This window comes from Anoplophora glabripennis, unplaced genomic scaffold, assembly GCF_000390285.2.
Source record: "Anoplophora glabripennis isolate ALB-LARVAE unplaced genomic scaffold, Agla_2.0 scaffold288, whole genome shotgun sequence".
Lineage (NCBI taxonomy): Eukaryota > Metazoa > Arthropoda > Insecta > Coleoptera > Cerambycidae > Anoplophora > Anoplophora glabripennis.
Genome location: NW_019416427.1, coordinates 174837 through 196715, shown reverse-complemented (window position 1 = coordinate 196715; position 21879 = coordinate 174837). Strand labels below are relative to the sequence as shown.

Sequence of the window (21879 nt, the reverse complement as noted above, 5' to 3'; positions counted from 1 at the left end):
AGTAACAACTTCAACACACTGTATCTTGAAAACAGGACGTCTAAGAAAAAAACGTTATATGAACTACCCCCATTATTTTCCCATGAGGAACTTTCACACAAGTTTTTTTGAAACATGAACGGGACGCCCTGTATAAATTATAAATTGTCCGATGAATTACGTCTCTCGTCATGTCTTTTGATATTTTTAAATTTTTATTTTCGCTTCCTCTTTACGCAATGATCTATAACACCTTGTTTAAGAACACGAAAAATTGTGGACACTGAAACTTTAGTTAATTTGTGAATTTTATTAATTTCTTTATCTGATTTTTCATTTTCTTCCTTTTTTAAACAATCGTAAATATTTAAAATGAAACGCTGACATTGAACATGTAAATCTTTATTTTTAAATTCTATGTTTTGTAACCTGAGGAGTAATTTTTATATTTATCTTATATACCATTATGACCAGTGTCATAACGATACTGGGTTTCAAAAGAGTTTACTAGTAACTTCTCGAAAGGGAGTTTATAATTTTTATCATCTACACTTTAATTAATACGTGGGAACATAGAAATGTTGTACGTTCAGAGAATGAATTCCAGACACTTACCGTACGTCGTTCATGTAGAATGTAATACAGTGGTTGGTTGTTATTCGATATCGATAACCAACAAATGGCCCCGACGATCTGAGTCTTCTTGTTCAAAATCATTGCTAAATTTCATGAGGCCTTCTCTTAAGGACTGCGAAGGTCGAGTATTGCAAATTTATTACTCCAGTGACAGGAGGCACCAGTTTCTCAACGACTTTATCGCGACGCTAAACCTACTTGAAAACCCTTAACTTTTCAATAATTATTGTTGACTGTGTTGGCCCGTCCGTTCCGAGAACTAACAAATAATCTATTACGAGTCCCGGCTTTTACACACTATACACTAACATAGGAAACAGTTTTGATATAAATAAAACCAAGGGGTGATAATTTATATAATTCAAAGAGACAAACTAGAAAAAAGACTACCAAAAGATATCATTCAACTAGTGTTAACGTGTACCAAAATTCAACTTTCTAAGTTTAACCGTTTTCGAGAAAAAAAAATTTCGGTCATTTTGAGATTCAAATATTTTCTCAAATCACAAAAATATATTGGAAATACCACCCTCCCTGAAACCGTTTTCTAAACACCTTCTTAAAATATTTGCACATCACTATGAAACACCCTGTATATATACATATATACATTGTAAGCTGTGTTACTTATTCCCTCAATAATTAATATCGTAGATAGACATGGAATTATAGTAGAGCCGCAGGGTTCTTCACGGTAAGCGGCCTATAAAACGTTTCAGAAAAACAAAAGATAATTTGACTCTGAAATTTTGTTTACAAGGGTTATCAGATATGCTCTCTTCAATGAAAATAATGCCGTCAACCTAGTACTTCCGGTTATACCGGAAGTAGCTGTCAACTTCGTTATTTTTAATGACACACAAATTAGTGCATCGACACATTAAATTAAAAATAAGTCATTATTATAAAGCATACCTTTATCTAATACTTACCGTTTTTGAGATAATCGGCATTTTATACAAATTTTGGCAGATGCAAGAGTTTCGAAAATTTCTTATATCTGTCTTTGTAAGAATCATACGAGGTTTGTTCAGAAAATATCCGACCATTATTTTTTAAACTTTATTATTAATTTTATACATTGTTGCGCCTTGTCTCCTTCAAAGTACTCCCCTCCCCTCTTCACTATCTTTTCCAGCGTTGCCATTTCGCGGAGTAGTCCTGTATAGCTTCATTTAGTAGTAGTAGTAGTAAAGGGGCGGCCTCAGCCTGGCAATTAGGCCACAAGTGGGCCCTTTTTGCCTACCCCGCCGTCCCATCACCTGACCACTCTCTGCCTCTGACCCTCCTCGAACCTACCCGACGCCCTAATGGCTAATAGCTTCATTTAAAATAGCCGTTAAAATTTGTGATGAATTTGCTTTGATATCATCAATAGCCTGAAAACGGCTTACTTTCAGCACTGATTTTAATTTCGAAAATAAGAAAAAATCGCAAGGAGCCAGGTCTAGCGAGTAAAGAGAGTCAAGGCGAACAGTAATCTGATTTTTGACACAAAACTAACAAATTGATAAAGCTGAATGTGCTGGAGTATTGTCATGGTCAACTATGAAACAAAAAAAAAATAAAACAAATAACAAAATCACGAAAAAGAACTAAATGAGATATGAATAATTCAAGAACGTGTGGTTACAGAGGAGGTTATGCGCAACGCAAAGCTGACAACCGCATATCACTAAATATCTCCATTAGAGCGTAATTTAAAAAGTTCGGTTATTTTCTGAATAGACCTCGTATATTTCGAAACCGTTGCAATGTGTAGAGATATATAAAAAATATATATTTAAAACAGAAATATAACAGTTGCAATGAAACATATTTTGAATATGGTATGCTTACGTTCTATGTCTTGATTTTTATAAATTGTAATTTTGAAAGCAAAACTGAACACTATAAATGAAATCTCTAAAATATTCGTCTGATAGTAAATTTCTCGGTTATTACTTTTACATAATTTATAGATATTCCTGCAGAGAATTCTTAGAAGAGAAAGAGCAATGCTCGAACAATATATATGAAAGTAAACATCAACTAAATTGCGTCATTTATTCTGCCTTATTTCATAATATTAATAGATGTTTCCTTTATCCGCATTTTTAATAAATGAGACTACGTAGAGAACATACACAAAACAGCGTTATGTCATTAGTGTAAGTAAAATCCCATCTTACCTTGACAAAAGACAAATTCGAAATTAACCCAATGTCTTGTAAGTCAAGGCGAAATTAATTATTCAAATGTAACGATATAACCAAATTTAAAGGTTGTACTACATCGAAGAAGTGGTTCAAGACCCCTTGCAAAAAGTGCGGCGCTAATTAAGACCTTTGATTGTCCAAAATTTTAGAATAGGTATTTAAAAATTCATCAATATCACTTAAATCAATACATGAATGGAAATAGAATGTCCTCAAATGCCAAAGGCAAGCCATTGTTATTACATGTGGAGTAATGGTTGGTGGTTATAATTATCACTACTTATACCAGGTCTGTTCAGAAAATAACCGAGTTTTATTTTTTAAACTTTATTTTTAATTTTATACATTATACAGTCCCACAAAAAAAAAAGTGTTCGGACTTGTGGGTCGGACATATGTATTCCCATGTATTTTTCGACGCTGAATCCGATCCCGAGCTCAGAAATGGCCCTCCACGTCTGGAATTGACCCCAGGGGCCAAAAATGGTCTCTATAGGGTCTGAAAGATGGATTCCGGAATGAGGCGAGGTCGAAGGTGCATTCTAAAGCCAAAGCCGGATTTGTGCTCGAAAAGTTTATTGGCCAACTGAAATTCCCCGTTTGGGACCGAGAAAATGACCCCTTAGGGGCCGGAAAAACGTATTTCGGACGTCGCAATCGCAACAGTGGTATTTTTTATGTACTTTTAAATTCTGGAACTCAGAGTGTGCTCGAAAAGTTTATGGCCAACTGGAATTCCCCGTTTGGGACCGTGAAAATGACCCCTTAGGGGCCGGAAAATCGTGTTTCAGACGTCGCAATCGCAACAGTGGTATTTTTATGTACATTTAAATTCTGGAACTCAGAGTGTGCTCGAAAAGTTTATGGCCAACTGGAATTCCCTGTTTGGAACCGGGAAAATGACCCCTTAGGGGCCGGAAAATCGTGTTTCTGCCCCTAAGGGGTCATTTTCCCAGTCCCAAACGGAGAATTCCAGTTGGCCATATACTTTTCGGGCACACTCTGAGTTCCAGAATTTAAAAGTACATAAAAATACCACTGTTGCGATTGCGACGTCCGAAACACGATGTTCCGGCCCCTAAGGGGTCATTTTCCCGGTTCCAAACGGGGAATTTCAGTTAGCCATAAACTTTTCGACCACAAATCCAGCTTTGGTTTTAGAATGCACCTTCGACCTCGCCTCATCCCGGACCTTTCAGGCACTATAGAGGCCTTTTTTGTCTCCTAGGGCCAATTCCAGACGTGGAGGACCATTTCTGAGCTCGGGATCGGATTCAACGTCGAAAAATACATGGGAATACATATGTCCGACCCATAAGTCCGAACACTTTTTTTTGTGAGGCTGTGTTATTGGTCCTTGTCTCCTTCAAAGTACTCCCCTCCTTTATTCACACACTTTTTCCAGCAACGTTTCCATTTCGCGTCCTGGATAGCTTCATTTTAAATGGCCGTTAAAGTCTGTGACGAATTTGCTTTGATGTCAACAATAGTCTGAAAACTGCTCCTTTCAGCACTGATTTTAATTTCAGAAATAAGAAAAAATTTCTAGGAGTCAGATCTGGTGAGTGGGGGTGAGGGAGGACAATAATCCGATTTTTAACATAAACTGAGGCATTGACGCAAGCTGTGTGTGCGGGCGCATTGTGCAAGAACCATGAATTGTTTCGCCACAACTCTGGTCTGTTTTTGCGGATTTTTTTTCACGTAACCGTCGCAAAATGCACACGGTTCACTGGTTCACCTTAAGGCAAGTATTTAAAATCAGGGATGGGCAGGTAGACAATCGCGACGTTGAAAATACAAATGTCTACGCGTAGACAATAACCTATAGTAGGATCGTATTCGATGCAAAGTAGAGCAAAAAGTTGTCGGTCTTTTATCAAAGGAAAATCGTGTCATCATTTTTAGGAGGCGTAAGATAAATCATTTCAAATTTAAAATGAAATTCAATGTAAAACATGAAATACCGCTACATACGCACTGTGTTCTGGTAGTAGCTGTAGTCGCCCAGGTGCATCGAGTGTACGAACTGGTCGGTTATACGTCAAATACTAACCTGGCGAGCTTTGCCGTCAATTATAGAGCGCTTCCAAAAAACAAGTAAACAACAGTGGCGCGTACAGAGGTAAAATGTAGTACATATGTGGAATTTAGGAAACAAATTGGATTTATTGTAAATTACATTTAAAATAAATAGTTTATGAGAATAAAGGAATTTTTGTAGGAACAAGGGTGCCAGACCTGAACTGATCCCCTCGTCCCTTCATAATGTATAAAGAAATTATTCAATTTGTAAAACCCTTAAAAGCGTACTTCATTGGTTCCCTTGACAGACAATGATTGAATATGATCCTACTATAGGTGTAGACATAATTTGGAAGTGTCAACAATGTAGACAATGTCAACAATTAATAGAGGTATATAATTTAATAAAATATTACTTTATTGTTTAAAACATCTTTAACACTATAGTAAGTATAACAAAATAAAAATTGACATTATAAATTGCTGATTGACAGAATAAAAGAAAATGAACAATTTACCAAAAATATTTTAAATTTTTTTCATTTATGTCTATCATTTATACAGGGTGTCCGCAAATTTCACCGACAACGTTTGACTGCATATTCACGACGATAAATAAATACGATCTACGACAAAAAAATAAATAAAAACTTTTTGGTTTTTGAGTTATAGGTCTTCAAAGTTGTTAAAAATAAAACTAATTTACTTAATAACTTCATAACCCTTTTACCGATCGCGTTAAAATTTGGGATATTTATTTGGACCATTATGGCATATGATTCATTAAAGCTTTAGTCAAATTGTTATACTGGATGTTATTTTTCTTCGGTTACCTCTCCCTTTTAGCTGCCAAAACTTTTACAGTGGTTATACTTTTTTTAAACGGGCAGCAACATTGAAATGAGAAAATCGCCAACAGAAAGCCATTCTTGAGAAAAATGGCATTGTTTGCAGATCTGTACGTTTCGGTTTGCGTAGTAGTATCACGGATTTGAAACTTTGAGTTCAGTTGTCGATGAAATCAAGATGTTGATTGCTGTGGCTATCAGGTACCGTCACTATTGTCGTGTTTCTTTAGGATTCTCATCACCCCACACATGTAAATTATGAAATATTAGCAGTGCATCAAACAAATTAAACATTTTCATAATTTGCATGTGTGGAGTGATGAGAATCTTTAAGAAATACGACAATAATGACATAACCTGATAGCCACAGCAATCAACATCTTGTTTTCATCGCCTACTTCACTCAAAGTTTTAAATCCGTCACACTGCTACGCAAACCGAAACATCCAGACCTACAAATAATGCAATTTTTCTCAATAATGGCTTCCTCTAGGTGATTTTTTCAAGAGTCAATATTATTTTTTTAATAAAACGACCTTTTCAATGTTGCTGTCCGTTTTAAAAAAATACGACCACTGTAAAAGTTTTGACCGGTAAAAGGGAAAGGTAACCGGAGAAAACTAACATCCAGTATATCAATTTGACTAAATCTCTAAGAAATAATACGCTATAATAGTTCAAATAAATGTGCCAAATTTTAACGCGATCGGTAAAAGGGTTATGAAGTTATTAATTAAATTAGTTTTATTTTTAACAACTGAAGGCCTGTAACTCAGAAACTAAAAAGTTTTTATTTAACTTTTTTTTCGTAGATCGATTTTTTTTATCGTCATGATTATGCAGTCAAACGTTGTCGGAGAAATTTGCGGACACCCTGTATAATCAACAAATTTAGAGGCATAAAGTTCTTTTATTTTAAGTGAATATTACATATGAATTAATTTTTTGGAGAGTTTAAAAGTTTGAAAAAAAAAACCTTTAATTTGCGCAGACGACGCAGGTATTTGTAAAAGTCTAATCGCCAATGTCGATAAATTAGGATGTATAGGTTTGCCATTCTCCAGTATATTAAGGGCCTTTTTATGTCTTTTTGGAGTATATTCACATATCAAACATTTTGCGGCATATTTTCTGATGAATTTTACCAATTCTAATCGTAGCCGGTCAAAATTGGAATTGATTTTTCGTCCGCTCAATAGAACAGCTGTTCAATATTCTCTACATTGTCTACGTTGTTTACTTAGTCCACATTGTTTACATAGTCTACGCGAAGTCTACATGTAAATGTCGACAATCAAGTTGACGCGTAAATGCCCATCCCTGTTTAAAATGCACAATTCCATTAAAGTGGAAAAAATAGTGAGCATTGTTTTGACAATGGATCGAGACTGACGTGCTCTCTTGGGGCGTGGAGATCCTTTGCCAATCCATTGTGATGATTGAACTTTTGTCTCAATGTCGTAGCCATAAACCCAGCTTTCATCTCCCGTTATGATCCTTTGAATGAATGTTTCATCGTCATTCAAGGAGTTACCGACATCTACATGATTTTCTTTCTGTTATTCTGTCATCAAACGAGGAACAAATCACAGAGTATCTTCTCCGTAAACTTGTTTCCAAAGTTAAAACGTTTCCTTGAAAGTTTTCCCCAAATTTTACGATGCATCATTGTTCCAGAACATCGCCTCTAACACTTAAACACGTTCCGCCCAAACAACAATATCTCGAAAATTAAATGATATTTCAACAATCCAAGAACAATATCTCTTTAAAATTGATATAAATTTAATTAAAAATAGGATACATTAAGAAAATGTGCCATAAGAAAAATATATCAATTGTAACAAATTTTGGGCATATTTGGGCATATTTTCTGATTAATGTATCCAAGATAACTTTTTGGTTTAAAGGAACATTTTTGGAAACAGTAGTAGAGGAAATTATCATTATTGATAGAGACAGACCGCCAAATCTCGTATCGATATGTCCAAAAATACAAGAATAACTAAAATATTACATCTTTCATAAAACATACAAAAATGAGAACAAAAAATTGTTAACCAAATAATATTAAACTTGATCACTTTTGTTTCACACCGAACAATAGCTGGAATAAAGGAATCCAGTATTTAAGAAGTTTGGGCAGATTTGAAGAGGTTAGTTTTTATAATTTTCGTTTGGCCTCGACTATCCATGGACTCATCAGGTTTTACATGATAAACTTTAAGGGTAAAATACATAAGGAATTTATTTATTTTTATTAAATCTACATGAAAGTATAAGGTCAGTTCAAAGTCAACAAAAATGGATTACATTTTTGTTCCTCATATCTTTGGTTTCTTTTTGTGGATTTTAACCAACTTTATACTTCCTCTATTACAGTTTGCTAACTCACAATCAGAAATGTTACTTTAAACGACAAACGAATCTTGGATACATTAATCAGAAAATAAGAAACTTAAGTTAAACTTATACTTCATCGTGACGCCAAAATAATTCACCAATTCATAGAAAAGTTACGCTGATTATCTTTTGACATATCAGTGAGCGTTGTATTGTTACACTATCAAGAAAAAATGTGAAGTTGTGACACTAACACATCATATAGTGGCAGCTTAGCGAACAAGCTGAAGATCGCAATATGATCCAAAAGCTCGAAAATTTATACAAGAAGAGTGTTATTAGCCGTACTTTATTTATCTGGAACCTAATCTCAATTATTCTGCATCTTGATTGGTTAAGTAGGCGACATTAACTGAGATCTCCCTCTGAAATTTGAGATACCTATTGCAGTATCAGTCGTACCCTCCGAAATTAGTAACATCAAATTCTCATAAGTCTGAACATTTACAGGATCAAAAGTGGGATTGTGCAAAATTGTTTAAAAACTACAGCAGAAACATTTCTTATAAAGGCTAGTAACCACAGATTTATGAACAGTTAACGTTAATGTTGTGAAGTATGATCATAAAGTAAGACACAATTTCTATAATCAATCTTTTAAAATGATATTAAATAATTGTTGCTATTCAAAGTGCGATGGTTTTTCCGGTTGTTATGCCGTGCCGTTACACTGCACATAACCTTAGTTGGGAATCTTTGATCTGCCCGTATTGTTCTTAGACTAGGTTCTGTAGGGGCTGACCCGCTGTAAGAACCCCTTCATTTCATTTCATGTTGTTGGTTCTAAAGCTGGTTCGGACGGAACCACTCTTCAGACAATGGTGGTTCTCTGAAAAGTTCTGTAATTTAAACTTTTCGCCGTTCTTCGTTGTCATCGCCTTCTATAATGCAATCTGGAAAAACTTCGCCTCAATCGTGAAAGTACCGAACCGAAACGAACATCAGAGCGAGTTCTGATAACGGGTCCGCCACCACAAACCTTAGCCCAAGAAGTGTATTCTAGTATAACAACCGTAGGTTCGACAAAAAATAAGTAAACGTAGTTGTGGCCAAAAATATGTGATCATCATAAGAAATACCTACGTTGTGTGTATTTATTTTTTTATTGACCAATAAGCGCTGGCTACTAACTTTGTAGAGGGGATGTACGGTTTAATTATATAAAACAAAAGCAGAGTAAATACACCTAACCTTTATTTACATACAATTCAAATTAAACATGTGACAAATAGAAAGAACAACAAAAACATTAACAACCATTTAACATAAAATGAGAGTGCCAGGCTCACCTAGAGCTCCTGCGGGGAAAGAGCATGGCAGAGAAACCCACGATCGTTGCTCTTACCACCCAAATATAAATACAAAACAACCGCTAACCAAAGGCATAAATTAAGAACCTTTGCTAATGATAAATAAGACCTGTCTCATTTAATGTGTCACTAAATGTCATCTGTTACCTCATATTAGTCATACACACTTCCAAGTAAAACTGAAGAGGTTTGGTGTTAGTTAGCCGGCAGAGCCGGAAGGTACTGGAGTCCCATACGGGAGGCAATCCAGCTATAGTTGAGATTTCGGAAGATCCTTCATAACACTGGAGTCCCATACGGGAGGCAATCGAGCTTAATCCAGATTCGTTCCGCACGGGCGAAAATGTTAGTAAACTCAACAAGGCTCGTATAGACGTATGACATAAAGTGAGCACAAGAAATCAAAGAACAACTTAATCATGGTAAAACAAGTTAAATGTGAAATAAAGAAGTCGTTATTGCAATATCCGGGCGGTCACGACAATATACATATTTTAACATGTAATAAATAATGAGCAATCTATAATAATAATTGTAACAATTTTATATTAGAAAAATATACGCCCCTGAGCGTAAGACAATGAAGGCTAAACATATACAGAATTATTATCATGAAACATCTATATTTTACGTATAACGTAATCGTGGCAAAAACAAGTTAGATGTGAAACAAAGAAGTCGTTATTGTAATGTCTGGCAATCAGGACAATACATATATTTTTAACATGAAATAAATAATGGGCAAACTTTAAGTATAATTATAACAATTTTACCTTGGAAAAATATATGCCCTTGAGCATAAAGCAATGGAAGCTAAACTTACAAAGAATTATTATCATGAAACATCTATAATCATCACAATCATAAGATTATATAGAACAATTAACAACAAAGTACTTAAAGAATATTACCTGCTAACTAATAACACTTTAAACAATTAACTTTTCACTACTTTGACACACTGCCCGCCGATCGTCTTGCTACCTATCTGCACACTGTTCTCACTTCAACTGCCTATCTTCAACTATTTAGGCTTCCTTCCAGAATTTCCTACCTAAGTGCCTGTTTTTTGTGCTTCCTTCTATCGACCGTTAATATTACTTTTTCATTGTTATACAACACCTATGTAACAGGTGACGTCGAAGTTGATAAGATAAGTACGGTTTTGCACAGACGCCCCTTTGGAAGATAGTGATGAGACGAACATGGCTCAGAAATATCTTTCAACACACAAAAACGGACTTTCCTTTCATTTGAATTAATGTCGCAGAAAGTGTAAACATTTGGAAATGGTTTGTCTGGTATGTACTTTATAAGGTACAGAATATAACGGGTAGAATTTGTAAATAATGTTCTTCGTAGCATCGGGAACATGATCTTCACGTAGGAGTTCTAGATCTCCGACCAATATCGTTTCAAATGAAACGTGCTCCTTTGACAAACGTCGTTCTGCATAGACTCCACACTTCTAGGCATGACTTTGACCAAACCAAATCTCGACAGGAACAATAAGAGGCGGTCAGTAGACGCATCCGTTACCTCAGCACTGGTGACCATAGGAGGAGGTGGCTTAAGTTCTGCTACAGGTCCTTTAATTGGATGACTCGGTCGCCCCTCGCTGGAAATATCTACTCTGCCTCTGGGTTCGTTAGGAGTACTGAAGTTGTTACTAATGCGGTACTGGCTGTGACTGCTGTTAAGCTACTGCTGTGGCTGTTGCTGCTGGTGCAGTTGCCGCTCCTACTTTTGCTCCTGCTACTGCTACTGCTGCTGCCGCTGATGCTATATACAAAAAAAATATACAGCAGTATCATGCTATAACATAAACATCCAAACATCCCCATAAAGCTTTCACTGTACAGCGCCTATCCTGGTCACGGCACCATTCTGTAGTATAACAACCCTAGGTTCGACAAAAAATAAGTAAACGTAGTTGTGGCCAAAAATATGTGATCGTCATAAGGACTACCTACGTTGTGTGTATCTATTTTTAATTGACCGGAAGGCGCTGGCTACTAACTTTGTAGAGGGGATGTATGGTTTAATTATATAAAACAAAAGCAGAGTAAATACACCTAACCTTTATTTACATACAATTCAAATTAAACATGTGACAAATAGAAAGAACAACAAAAACATTAACAACCATTTAACATAAAATGAGAGTGCCAGGCTCACCTAGAGCTCCTGTGGGGAAAGAGCATGGCAGAGAAACCCACGATCGTTGCTCTTACCACCCAAATATAAATACAAAACAACCGCTAACCAAAGGCATACATTAAGAACCTTTGCTAATGATAATCAAAACTGGACTTATTTAATTTCTCACTAAATGTCATCTCACTCAAGTCTGACATACACACTTCCAAGTAAAACTGAAGAGGTTTTAGTAACAATAATAGCAACAACAACAACAACAACAACAACAACAACAATAATAATAATAATAATAATAATAATAGGGAAGGTACTGGAGTCCCATAATACGGGAGGCTATCCAGCTAAAGTTGAGATTTCGGGAGAACAACAACAATAATAACAATAGTAATAATCATGGGTGAAAAGGTTAGTAAATTCAACAAAGCTCTTAAATACGCATGACATAAAGTGAGCACAAGAAATCAAAGAATAACGTAATCAAGATAAAACAAGTTAAATGTGAAACAAAGAAGTTGTTTTGCAATATCTGGGCAGACACGACAATATACATATTTTAACATGTAATAAATAATGAGCAATCGTTAATAATAATTGTAACAATTTTATCTTAGAGAAATATAGGCCCCTGAGCGTAAGAAAATGGAAGCTAAACATACAAAGAATTATTATCATGAAACATCTATAACCATCACAATCATAGGATCACATAGAACAATTTACAACAAAGTACTTAAAGAATATTACCTGCTAACTAATAACACTTTAAACAATTAACTTTTTACTACTTTGACACACTGCCCGCCGATCGTCTTGCTACTTATCTGCACACTGTTCTCACTTCAACTACTTATTTTCGACTATTTAGGCTTCCTTCCAGAATTTCCTACCTAAGTGCCCGTTTTTTGTGCTTCCTTCTATCGACCGTTAATATTACTTTTTCATTGTTATACAACACCTATGTAACAGGTGACGTCGAAGTTGATAAGATAAGTACGGTTTTGCACAGTATTGTAAGTTTGTAACTAGCGGCGACCAGGAAAAACCATCGTACTTTAAATATCAGTACGGGTTGTAAAAGCCTTAAAACCTTTACCACTATTATGTATTTGCAAAGTATTTCCTTAGAATCAGAATTTGCTAATCCACACCCTTTACACTTTTTATTTAGTTTCAGGGTGACAAGCACGAGGCTTATGTGAGACTGACTCTGAACCAGCACTACAGGGCAGTCAAAGAAAAACGCACAGGCATAGCGAAGCCTTCGAGAGACAATACCGTAACCTTCACTGAAGGATTTAACTTCAAACTAGCGCCAGCCCAGGTGGACATCACCAGCTTGGCCTTCCACGTGTTCCAGTCTACATCAGGTTATGGTAGGGGTACGTGTTATGTTTTGTAGTTTCAAGGAAAACTTCCATTTTAAAAATGCCGCATATATAATCATATTGTTATTCTCTTCCAACTAAAAGCCACAATTAAAAATTATGTAACTGTTGCTGTTAAAATGTAGTAAACAAAATAAGTAAGTAATTCTAAAAAAAAGGATGATGACAGGCAATACTTGTATATAGTAAGTATATTTTTTCTTTGTTATCCACAATTTTGATAGTATATCAGTCTAATAGAATCAATGACGACAGTAGCTTGTAATCAATGAATTGTTGAACAATTTCCAGGCTGCTTTCTACATCGTATACCAAGGTTGATTAAAGATATAAAAGACCAGACACAAAGCAAATATGTAATATCATTAGAAGACTTGATTTCAAGTTCAGAGCTTCTTCTGACTAAAAAAGCGATACCTATCTCTTTCGAAACGGCAAGACGTCCAATCTGACGACTAGCAATAGCTCGAAAATTGTTCAACCAATAATAGGTATATAATGTCAAAAATTATTGAAGATTGAAATAACAGAAAATTTAGTTTACTAGAACGGTTTATTAGAATGAATTAATTTCTACAGGTCTTAAATACTTCTAATAATTTTTAAGATGTGGGGTATTCCTTGAATAAACAGTGTCTTTTATGCTTTATTAGGTTTAGCCAGCAGTAGGTACATTATTTTCATTTTGCTTTATTTTTTACAAACGTACAATATGATTTGAAAAAACCGATATATTTGTAATTTCTCTCATTTTATTATAGAGTACATAAAAAAGACAATTAATTAAACGAATACGAAACAATGATATCAAATATCTTCGTTCCTGCTTCAAGAAGCATTCTATTTCAAAAAAATGTTATCTGAAATAGCTATTATTTTAATATTTAATGTTTGTTATTGTATCTGCATTTTCTTATCAACCAATTTGAACTAGAAGCATCTGATCTAAATTTCTAAAACTTCTACCATTCTTCTCTAAAATTAACTAGGTAACCGATTTTTTGGGTCTACGCCAACTATGATAAAATCTCTCAAAATTGTTTATAAACTATGAAATATAATTATCAATTTCATCCTAATTGCATAACTTTGCAAGCGAACCAATTGATATCATTCCAAGTATACTGTGCTTCAATAAAATCTCACTTTGGCACTTTGAACTCGTTACCATAATAAAATTGCGGATAGATTGTAAAAATAAAACCGCAACTACAGAGACAGATTCTGAATACAAATAAATTATGTATTTGTAGCAAATAAAACAAAAAAATAGCCCAATCAAAATTTAATACGGATCATGCGCATTGCGAAAACATTCTTGTTAGAAGACCAGCAAATGTGATATTATTTTTGCAAGACATAATTTAGCAATGTCTTGGAAACTAGTGTTGTCAAATTAGCATAAAATCATAGACAACAGAAAAAAAACTTGAGACATTTTTCTTAAAACAATTATGCCATGTTTTAAACAAGCATATTTCGACTGAAGCGAAAAATTTAAATAGCAACATATAACATCTTCAAAAATATGCCAAAATTTTTAGTACCTTTAAACTAATAATAATTATATATTTAATATTTATTTGAAACACTAGTCTCCGCAGACTATGTAACTACTGATCGGGCAATCTAGATCAGTATGACATAACCATTTAGACAAGTCCTGGATCAAAATTTATGAATATATAGTGATTTTTCAATTTTCAATATTTGGGGTTTGAGCCATTTGTGTAAATTAATGTATTTATGGTATTCACCACTAACGGCCAATAATAGAATTCCAAAATTCAGAGACCGTACAGACAAGTAGGGTGACTATTGATAAATAGTATTTGTGGTTCAGGATAAGATACAATTTATAAAAGTCCAACAGTAATTTCTGTAGCTGTAACACATTAGGTGATATTGAAAGAAGAGTACTATAATACGCGGTAGATGGGAACAAATACGAATAAAAATGGCAAAGTGGCGATTTTAAAATCATTGCAATAATACTGGGCCATTCACAAAAACTTCTTCCTTTTTAAGTGAATGGGATCGTCGTGATCGAAAAAAACCCTAACGTGTAAAGTATTTGTCTTCCTAGAGATACTTTTTATGCTGAGTTTAAGAATGTAATACATAAGCCACTTGTTGGTCCGTCAAAAATCTTTTTTCCACCTCTCCACATCAACTTGAGACTCAAAAAACAATGGGTAAAAGTTCTAACCAAAGACAGTCAAGGCAGATGGGATATAAACATGTTAGCCAACTGCTGGTTGTTAAATCGAGATTTACCATTGAAATCGAAAAACGTAAAACGTTTGATTTCATGAGATTCATCAAGGCAAAACATCTCTTATCTTGAAAAACTGTTCTCAAGAATCTCAATCGACTCGAACTCACTGTGTAAAAAAATGTACACGTAGCACTAGCGGACACATTGGTTTAACGCTTACTTAATTGGGCTTATGATACTTGAATTTTGTCATGTCAAAATAATTAACTCGAGAGTTACGAGATCAGAGTTAAAATTCTCCTTAAAATGTAAGTAAAATTTCTTCTTTAAACTTCTTTGTTACGCAAATTCTAATAACCATATAAATCTTAACTTGAGTGTTTTGAGTTTAGAACTTGAGTATTTAGTAGACTGATCTTGTCAAACGGATTCGGATTCAGTGACCTCAAAAACGTATATATATATTGGTTTACTTTGTTAGCAACTGATTCTCTACATTTGACCTTAAACTGACCTTAACCCAGAACTAATAGGGTTAAACGGACACCGGATTCGGATTCAGCGATCCCAAAAACATATGGATACCATGGTCTTGTCTTTCGGACCTCCTAATTTTTATTTGTGGAGCTATTTTCAGCGTGCTATACGAAACCGTAGAAAAAAATATACACGATGGGTTTTTCGGAAAGGCTCCAGAAGAATAGGGATTTTCCCAGTACGGTTCTAGAATTTTAGGATCCTGACTTTAAGCTTCTGTTGGCCTTTGTTAGTAGTACATAGTGTATAAAAATTAAATTAAATCCAACAAATGGTTCGAAAGCTATAGCTAAAACAAGTTTTAGTGAAAATTAAAAAATCACCCATTAGGTATATTTCAATACTTTTGCCATTAAGTAATCGCCTACAGTAGGTTATTCCGCTCTGCCATTAATACAATTCGTCATAAAATATCCGATAGTCAAAACCCATGTTATATCGTAACGTAATTGTTTCTGTAATATCCTTACTGTATGCAAATTTGTCTTAATTTCAAAGGCTAACGTTGATAAAAATAATTGTATATACAAAACTATCGTAATTTGTATAAATATTGATCTAGTATCTCACTATTAAATCGGAAAAATTAAAATTCAAGTTAAAAAAACTCCTTATGCTTTAAATAGTTACTGTGCATGTCTGTTAATGGTTTTGTCTGTCTATATGTTCATTAGCTGTAATGGTTTTAGGAAGCGATTAGTTTTAATTATATAATAATTTTAACTACTTCTATATTTACTATGATGTAAAATTGTGGGACAGTAATTTTGTACTTTCTCTGTTACACAATAATTTTTAATATGAAAAACGGTATAAAATATACACGCATCGATATGTATATCCATACTATGGGAATATTTCGATGTCATTACAATTGCACCATAATTAAAACAATTCTGAATCCTACATTAAAATCAATTAAATCGCGTTAAATTGCAATAATTACCAATAGTCTAATTGGAAATACTTGTTTATAATAAGAATTAATTTATTCAGGTCCCAGTTTTTGTATTCAAATTAAGGAAAGAAATTATTATAATGACAAATTTATTGAATTTTTACGTCGTCCATTAGCAATTTCCAAAATATAATTATTCCCACTACCAAAAAAAAAATCTATTTATTAACTATACAGGGTGTTTCAAAACATATGTTGGAAAATGAAGGATGTATCGTTTTCTAAATGTAGGGAGTTGAAGAAAATAATCTGTCCTCTTGAACTTGACCCTCATGATCTTACTAGATATTCCTTGATTTCTTTTTTCAGAGAATTATTAAAGAAAACGTATTGTAGTAACAACATTCAGTGTTTATCCAAAAATTAATTTCATGTAACCTCGACATTGACGTAATAGACGTAAGCAATAACATTAATTTAAATAAAATATTTAATAACTTTTACTTGACGTTCATTTTATACGTAATGAACTTGACTTAAGTAACAAAAAATGTGTTGCATTTCTAAGGTCAACATTAATTAGTTTCTTATAACTTGATACGACGAATCAAATACAACAGAAATTTTAAAATGAAAATAAATTACAATCCAGATATGTGGGTATAGGAAAATGGTGGATGTAGATAAGCACGATTTGCTACATAAGACCTTTGCAACAGGATTTCTGCAATCAGTAACACAACATGAGTAATGTTAGATCTACAGAGTGGTATGCTAACTATGTTCGCCTATATATTAAAATTAGCCAAAAAGAAATAGACGTGGCCATATAGAATGCATACGCTACGTATGCAATATGTCGATGCAAATTAGATTTTTGACTGTACAGGCTGGTCCATTTTCGATGGGATTTCAGGGTATCTCAGAAACTACTAAAGATATGATAAATCTGACACCACGTTCTCGAGCTCGATTTTCATGGCAAACTCGACTGTCAAATCAGAAATTTGCTATCTTCATTTGTTTCTGAGTTACAGGGCGTTTCTCGTTATTGTGACCCTTTTGGACATGTCTGTATCTCAGCTGTTAAATAAGTTAGAGTTAAAGTGAAAACTGCTCAAGACTAATTTTTTGGCGTAGAATTGAATGCCGGTATTAGACTTTTAGTAGGTCTTAAGATTCCGGAGTTATGACCCAAAGTTATAATTTTTTTAATGAAAATCGTAGCTGGTTATGACCTAAAAAATGGAGATTTTTTTTTGCTTTTCAGCAATATACCACATGCTATAGTTATTTTTCCAAACAGAGAAGATACGGGGTGTTTCATATATAAATTCGATCCTTTTTTACATTTTAATATGGCTGGCTATGAAAATACATACAAAACTATAATTCTTACTTTTACAAAACTCATATCTGTTGTAAAAATATGACGTTTATTTAAAATATATATTACAGATAAGAAAAGACAGAGTTTTCAAATTTTTATTCCACGTCAACTGAAGTTACAATATTAAACGTAAATTAAACAATAGTAAGTACCTACATGAATAAAAACTTTTAAAAATGACAGCTAAATGTTCAAATTGCCGTCCCTCAACTGTCACACATTTCACGCATCTGGCAACGCTTCGGGTAGCATTCATTAAATGTATAGGTATTTGAAATATTATTAAAAGGAATTTTAAATATGTCTTTTAGAAAACCCCAAAGGAAAAAGTCCAACGGACTCAAGCCAGGTAACCTAGCTGGCCATCTGATCAGTCCGTTTGTTCCTATCCACTTCTCTCCTAAAATTTCGTTAGTATTATATTATCACACGAGTATATTTTGTGCATTTAAAATAAATGTTATATTTTTACAACAGATATGACTTTTGTAAAAGTAAGAATTATAGTTTTATCTGTATTTTCATAGCCGGTCATATTAAAAAGGAAAAAAAAAATATAATTTATATATAAAACACCCCGTATCTCCCGTGTTTGTAAAAATAACTATAGCATATGATATATTGCTGAAAAGCGGAAAAAATTTCTATTTTTTTAGGCCATGGTCAGCTACGATTTCCATTTAAAAAAATATAACTTTGGGTCATAACTCCGAAATCTTAAGATATACTAAAAATCTAATACCGGCATTCAATTCTACGCCAAAGAATTAGTTTTGAGCAGTTTTCACTTTAACTCTAACTTACTTAACAGCTGAGATACAGACATGTTAAAAAGTGTCACAATAACGAGAAACGCCCTGTAACTTAGAAACAAATGAAGATAGCAAATTTCCGATCTGACAATCGAGTTTGCCATGAAAATCGAGCTCGAGAACGTGGTGTCAGATTTATTATATCTTTAGTAGTTTCTGAAATACCCTGAATTCCCATCGAAAATGGACCAGCCTGTACATGATATAGCAATAACTTTTGACTAGTATTTGTTTTCGAAACTGTAAATATTTTTACTCATTAAAATAACATTAAAGGGACATCTAAGGATTAAAATTATTTACTATTTTAAAGTTTTACTAGATTTCATGTCAAGAATAAGAAGCACTACGAGGTATTAGCAGTTGTGATTGTGCATCATGCCAGCTTATGCAAATAGTGAACACGTTGATATGGATCGTTTCATACCAAACAGGCGCACATTTATTCATGTCCTTCAGGAACTTCAGGATCACGAATCTTGTAACGGTGAATTTCGTAATTGCGGTTGACAACGGGCTGATCGTACTGCGGTTATTGAAAATGCATTTTTGCAATGTTATAATATTGAAAATGAAATGCTGCAAATAATCTTAGAACTAGCACTCATAAACTGACATTACACCACAATATATTATAAAGTGCAGTTATGAAAATATTTTTTTCGCCGATCGACATGAAAGGTGTAGTTTTAGTAATAGCTGTCAGGCACTAATGTGTCACATTTACTGTCTAGGCATTAGAATCATTTCTTTCCAATATTGATGTTGTTGTAGACATTGAAAATATCTCTGAGCATCGCGTATATCCATAATGAATATTTCTTATTTTTGCCTAATTCAGAATAACTACTGTACCTACCAAGAGAACATTTTCGGAAAAACACATAAAGTTATTCTCAGCCTGGTAATCAATAAATTTTTCATATGTTTGCTGATATATCTTCTTCGATTTTTCTGGTAATAAATTACACTCTGGTTGCTTTGTGGTTCGATAATTTCTGGCGAGTCAATGTGAATTCTTCCATCTCAAATAATAAATAGTTATTTTTATAAATTTAAATAGGGACAATATGGCGATTACTGTGTACCATAGACCTTATAACTACTATGCTGTGTACCTAAGTTATTTACTTAATAACGCTCGTTTCATAGCAACCACAAACGACCTGATGAAATTATTGTTATTAATGAAAGAAGTATCATACAATTTTAATAATATAAAATAAATAGTCTTGTCTGCTATTATGATAAAATTAAAATTGATCGACGAAAAATTTATGTATTTATCTTGGCAGTAAACTTGTCCAGTCGCGGCATTAAATCTTGTACTTTACTGCCTAGTTAAACAAATAACTATTACAGTCTCAGGATTACCATCACCGACAGCATTTTTGAGTATTGGGAATAGTTACAGTAAATTTTAGGATGGAATAATAAACGAATACCTAATTGTACCCTACGTTATACCAGGTTGGTTAGATGCTCGTAGGTATTAATGCCTTGTAAGTAACATGCTAAATGATTTATTAGATGACGTTCCCCTAAAAATTTGTTGAAACTTGTGGCATTTTCATCATGCTTCTCGCCATAATGCCGGAATTATTCCAGACTAATTAAATCAGCATTTTCTTAAACGGTGGATTGGTCGAAATTTTTCAGTTGTATGGCTCGCTCGATTGCCAGATTTGACTCCGTGGGACTTTTATTAATGGGGTCTTTTAGAACAGATAGGTATTCTATTTCTATTAATATGGTTAAAGAACTACAATAGAAAATGCCGCCAGAATAATCGCAAAATCCGATGATCCTATAGTAGCAAAAAGAGTGAAAAAAAAAGTTCCAACACTGTATAAAATTTTACGTTGACAATAACTGAAGACAATTTGATCTTTTGGTGTAACTTAATTTAGTAAAATAATTGTGAATCTACCGAAATAACAACGCTGATTTATTTTTGTTGAGTAAAAAGTTTACAATTTTTTATTTCGCGACTTTTCGATTATTGTTCAATCAAGAAGAGAGATCACCGTATATGAAAATGCTGATACCAGACGGCATGTTAACAAATAAACAGAGAACCACTTAGAATGATGGGTGGCAAACCTCTTCGTTTCTTTTTCAGGAAGTAGAAAGAACAGAAAGAGCAGAAAGTTTTTCAACAATGCACCAATATCAAACAATGCTTTGTTATCAACTTACAATACGTAAACAGTGAAATTTAAAAGGTCCCATACCATCCTACTGGCTGCTGTAGATATGGTGAAGATTGTGGTTAGTAAGTATGCTGGGAAACTGCTTTCAAAGGTGCTTTTGTCATTAGCACAATCAGCCACAGAATAAAACATATGGTGGAGGACCTCACTGATCAATTAAATGCAAAAATCAAGGGAAATAAATTTAGGTTACAGCTGGATGAAGTTATAAGGATGCTTACAAGGAAACGGTACATAAATGGTATACCTATGCGAAATTTTATAAAAGCCTTTTGAAGCCGATTTATAAAATCATCTGATTCAAGAAATATTTTCAAAATGAAAATATTGATAAGTTTGTTTGGATTTAAGATCCAATCTCCCTCTAAATTTATTTCTGCAGAAGAAGAGGATCTTATTGAGATTTTTTATAGCAATAGCTTGAAAGCGAAAATTGCCAGCATGAAATTGATTTTTTAAGCGATAAAGTTCGACTTGGTGGGGTTTTCGGCGGTAGCTATGATAAAGAGCAAGTGTCGAGCAAATATCAATGTCGGAAAAGAAATGAGAGTGGCCATGTTGACCAGTTTGATTTCGTAATTTGAGAAAATGTACAGAGATCTACAGGCTCAACCATCACATTAATTTTATGTTAATGAATAAGTAAATGAATGTGTTCAATAATACTTGTTCATTATATCTCCGGTACTATTTTTTTATGGTGTTGTACTTGTTTTATTTATTTCTACTCATGATTAGTCATTCTTTGACATAGGACGCCATGAGAAAACCTTAGTTCAAGAAGAGTGTCGAAAGTTTGGAAACCGTAGAAATAGCTAACAGGCTATTATGTTTGGTGCGTATACTAAGTAATAATATCATTGTTTT

At 33.8% G+C, this 21879-nt stretch overlaps 1 protein-coding gene across 1 annotated transcript in view; it reads left to right on the top strand.

Moving 5' to 3' along the window:
• Window positions 1-21879, top strand: part of LOC108906161 (synaptotagmin-15-like) — a 214710-nt gene that overhangs the window by 188994 nt on the left and 3837 nt on the right. Inside the window, exon 8 of the mRNA XM_018709358.1 lies at window positions 12728-12938. Coding sequence (XP_018564874.1) covers window positions 12728-12938 — 211 coding nt within the window. The remainder of the gene's footprint in view (window positions 1-12727; window positions 12939-21879) is intronic.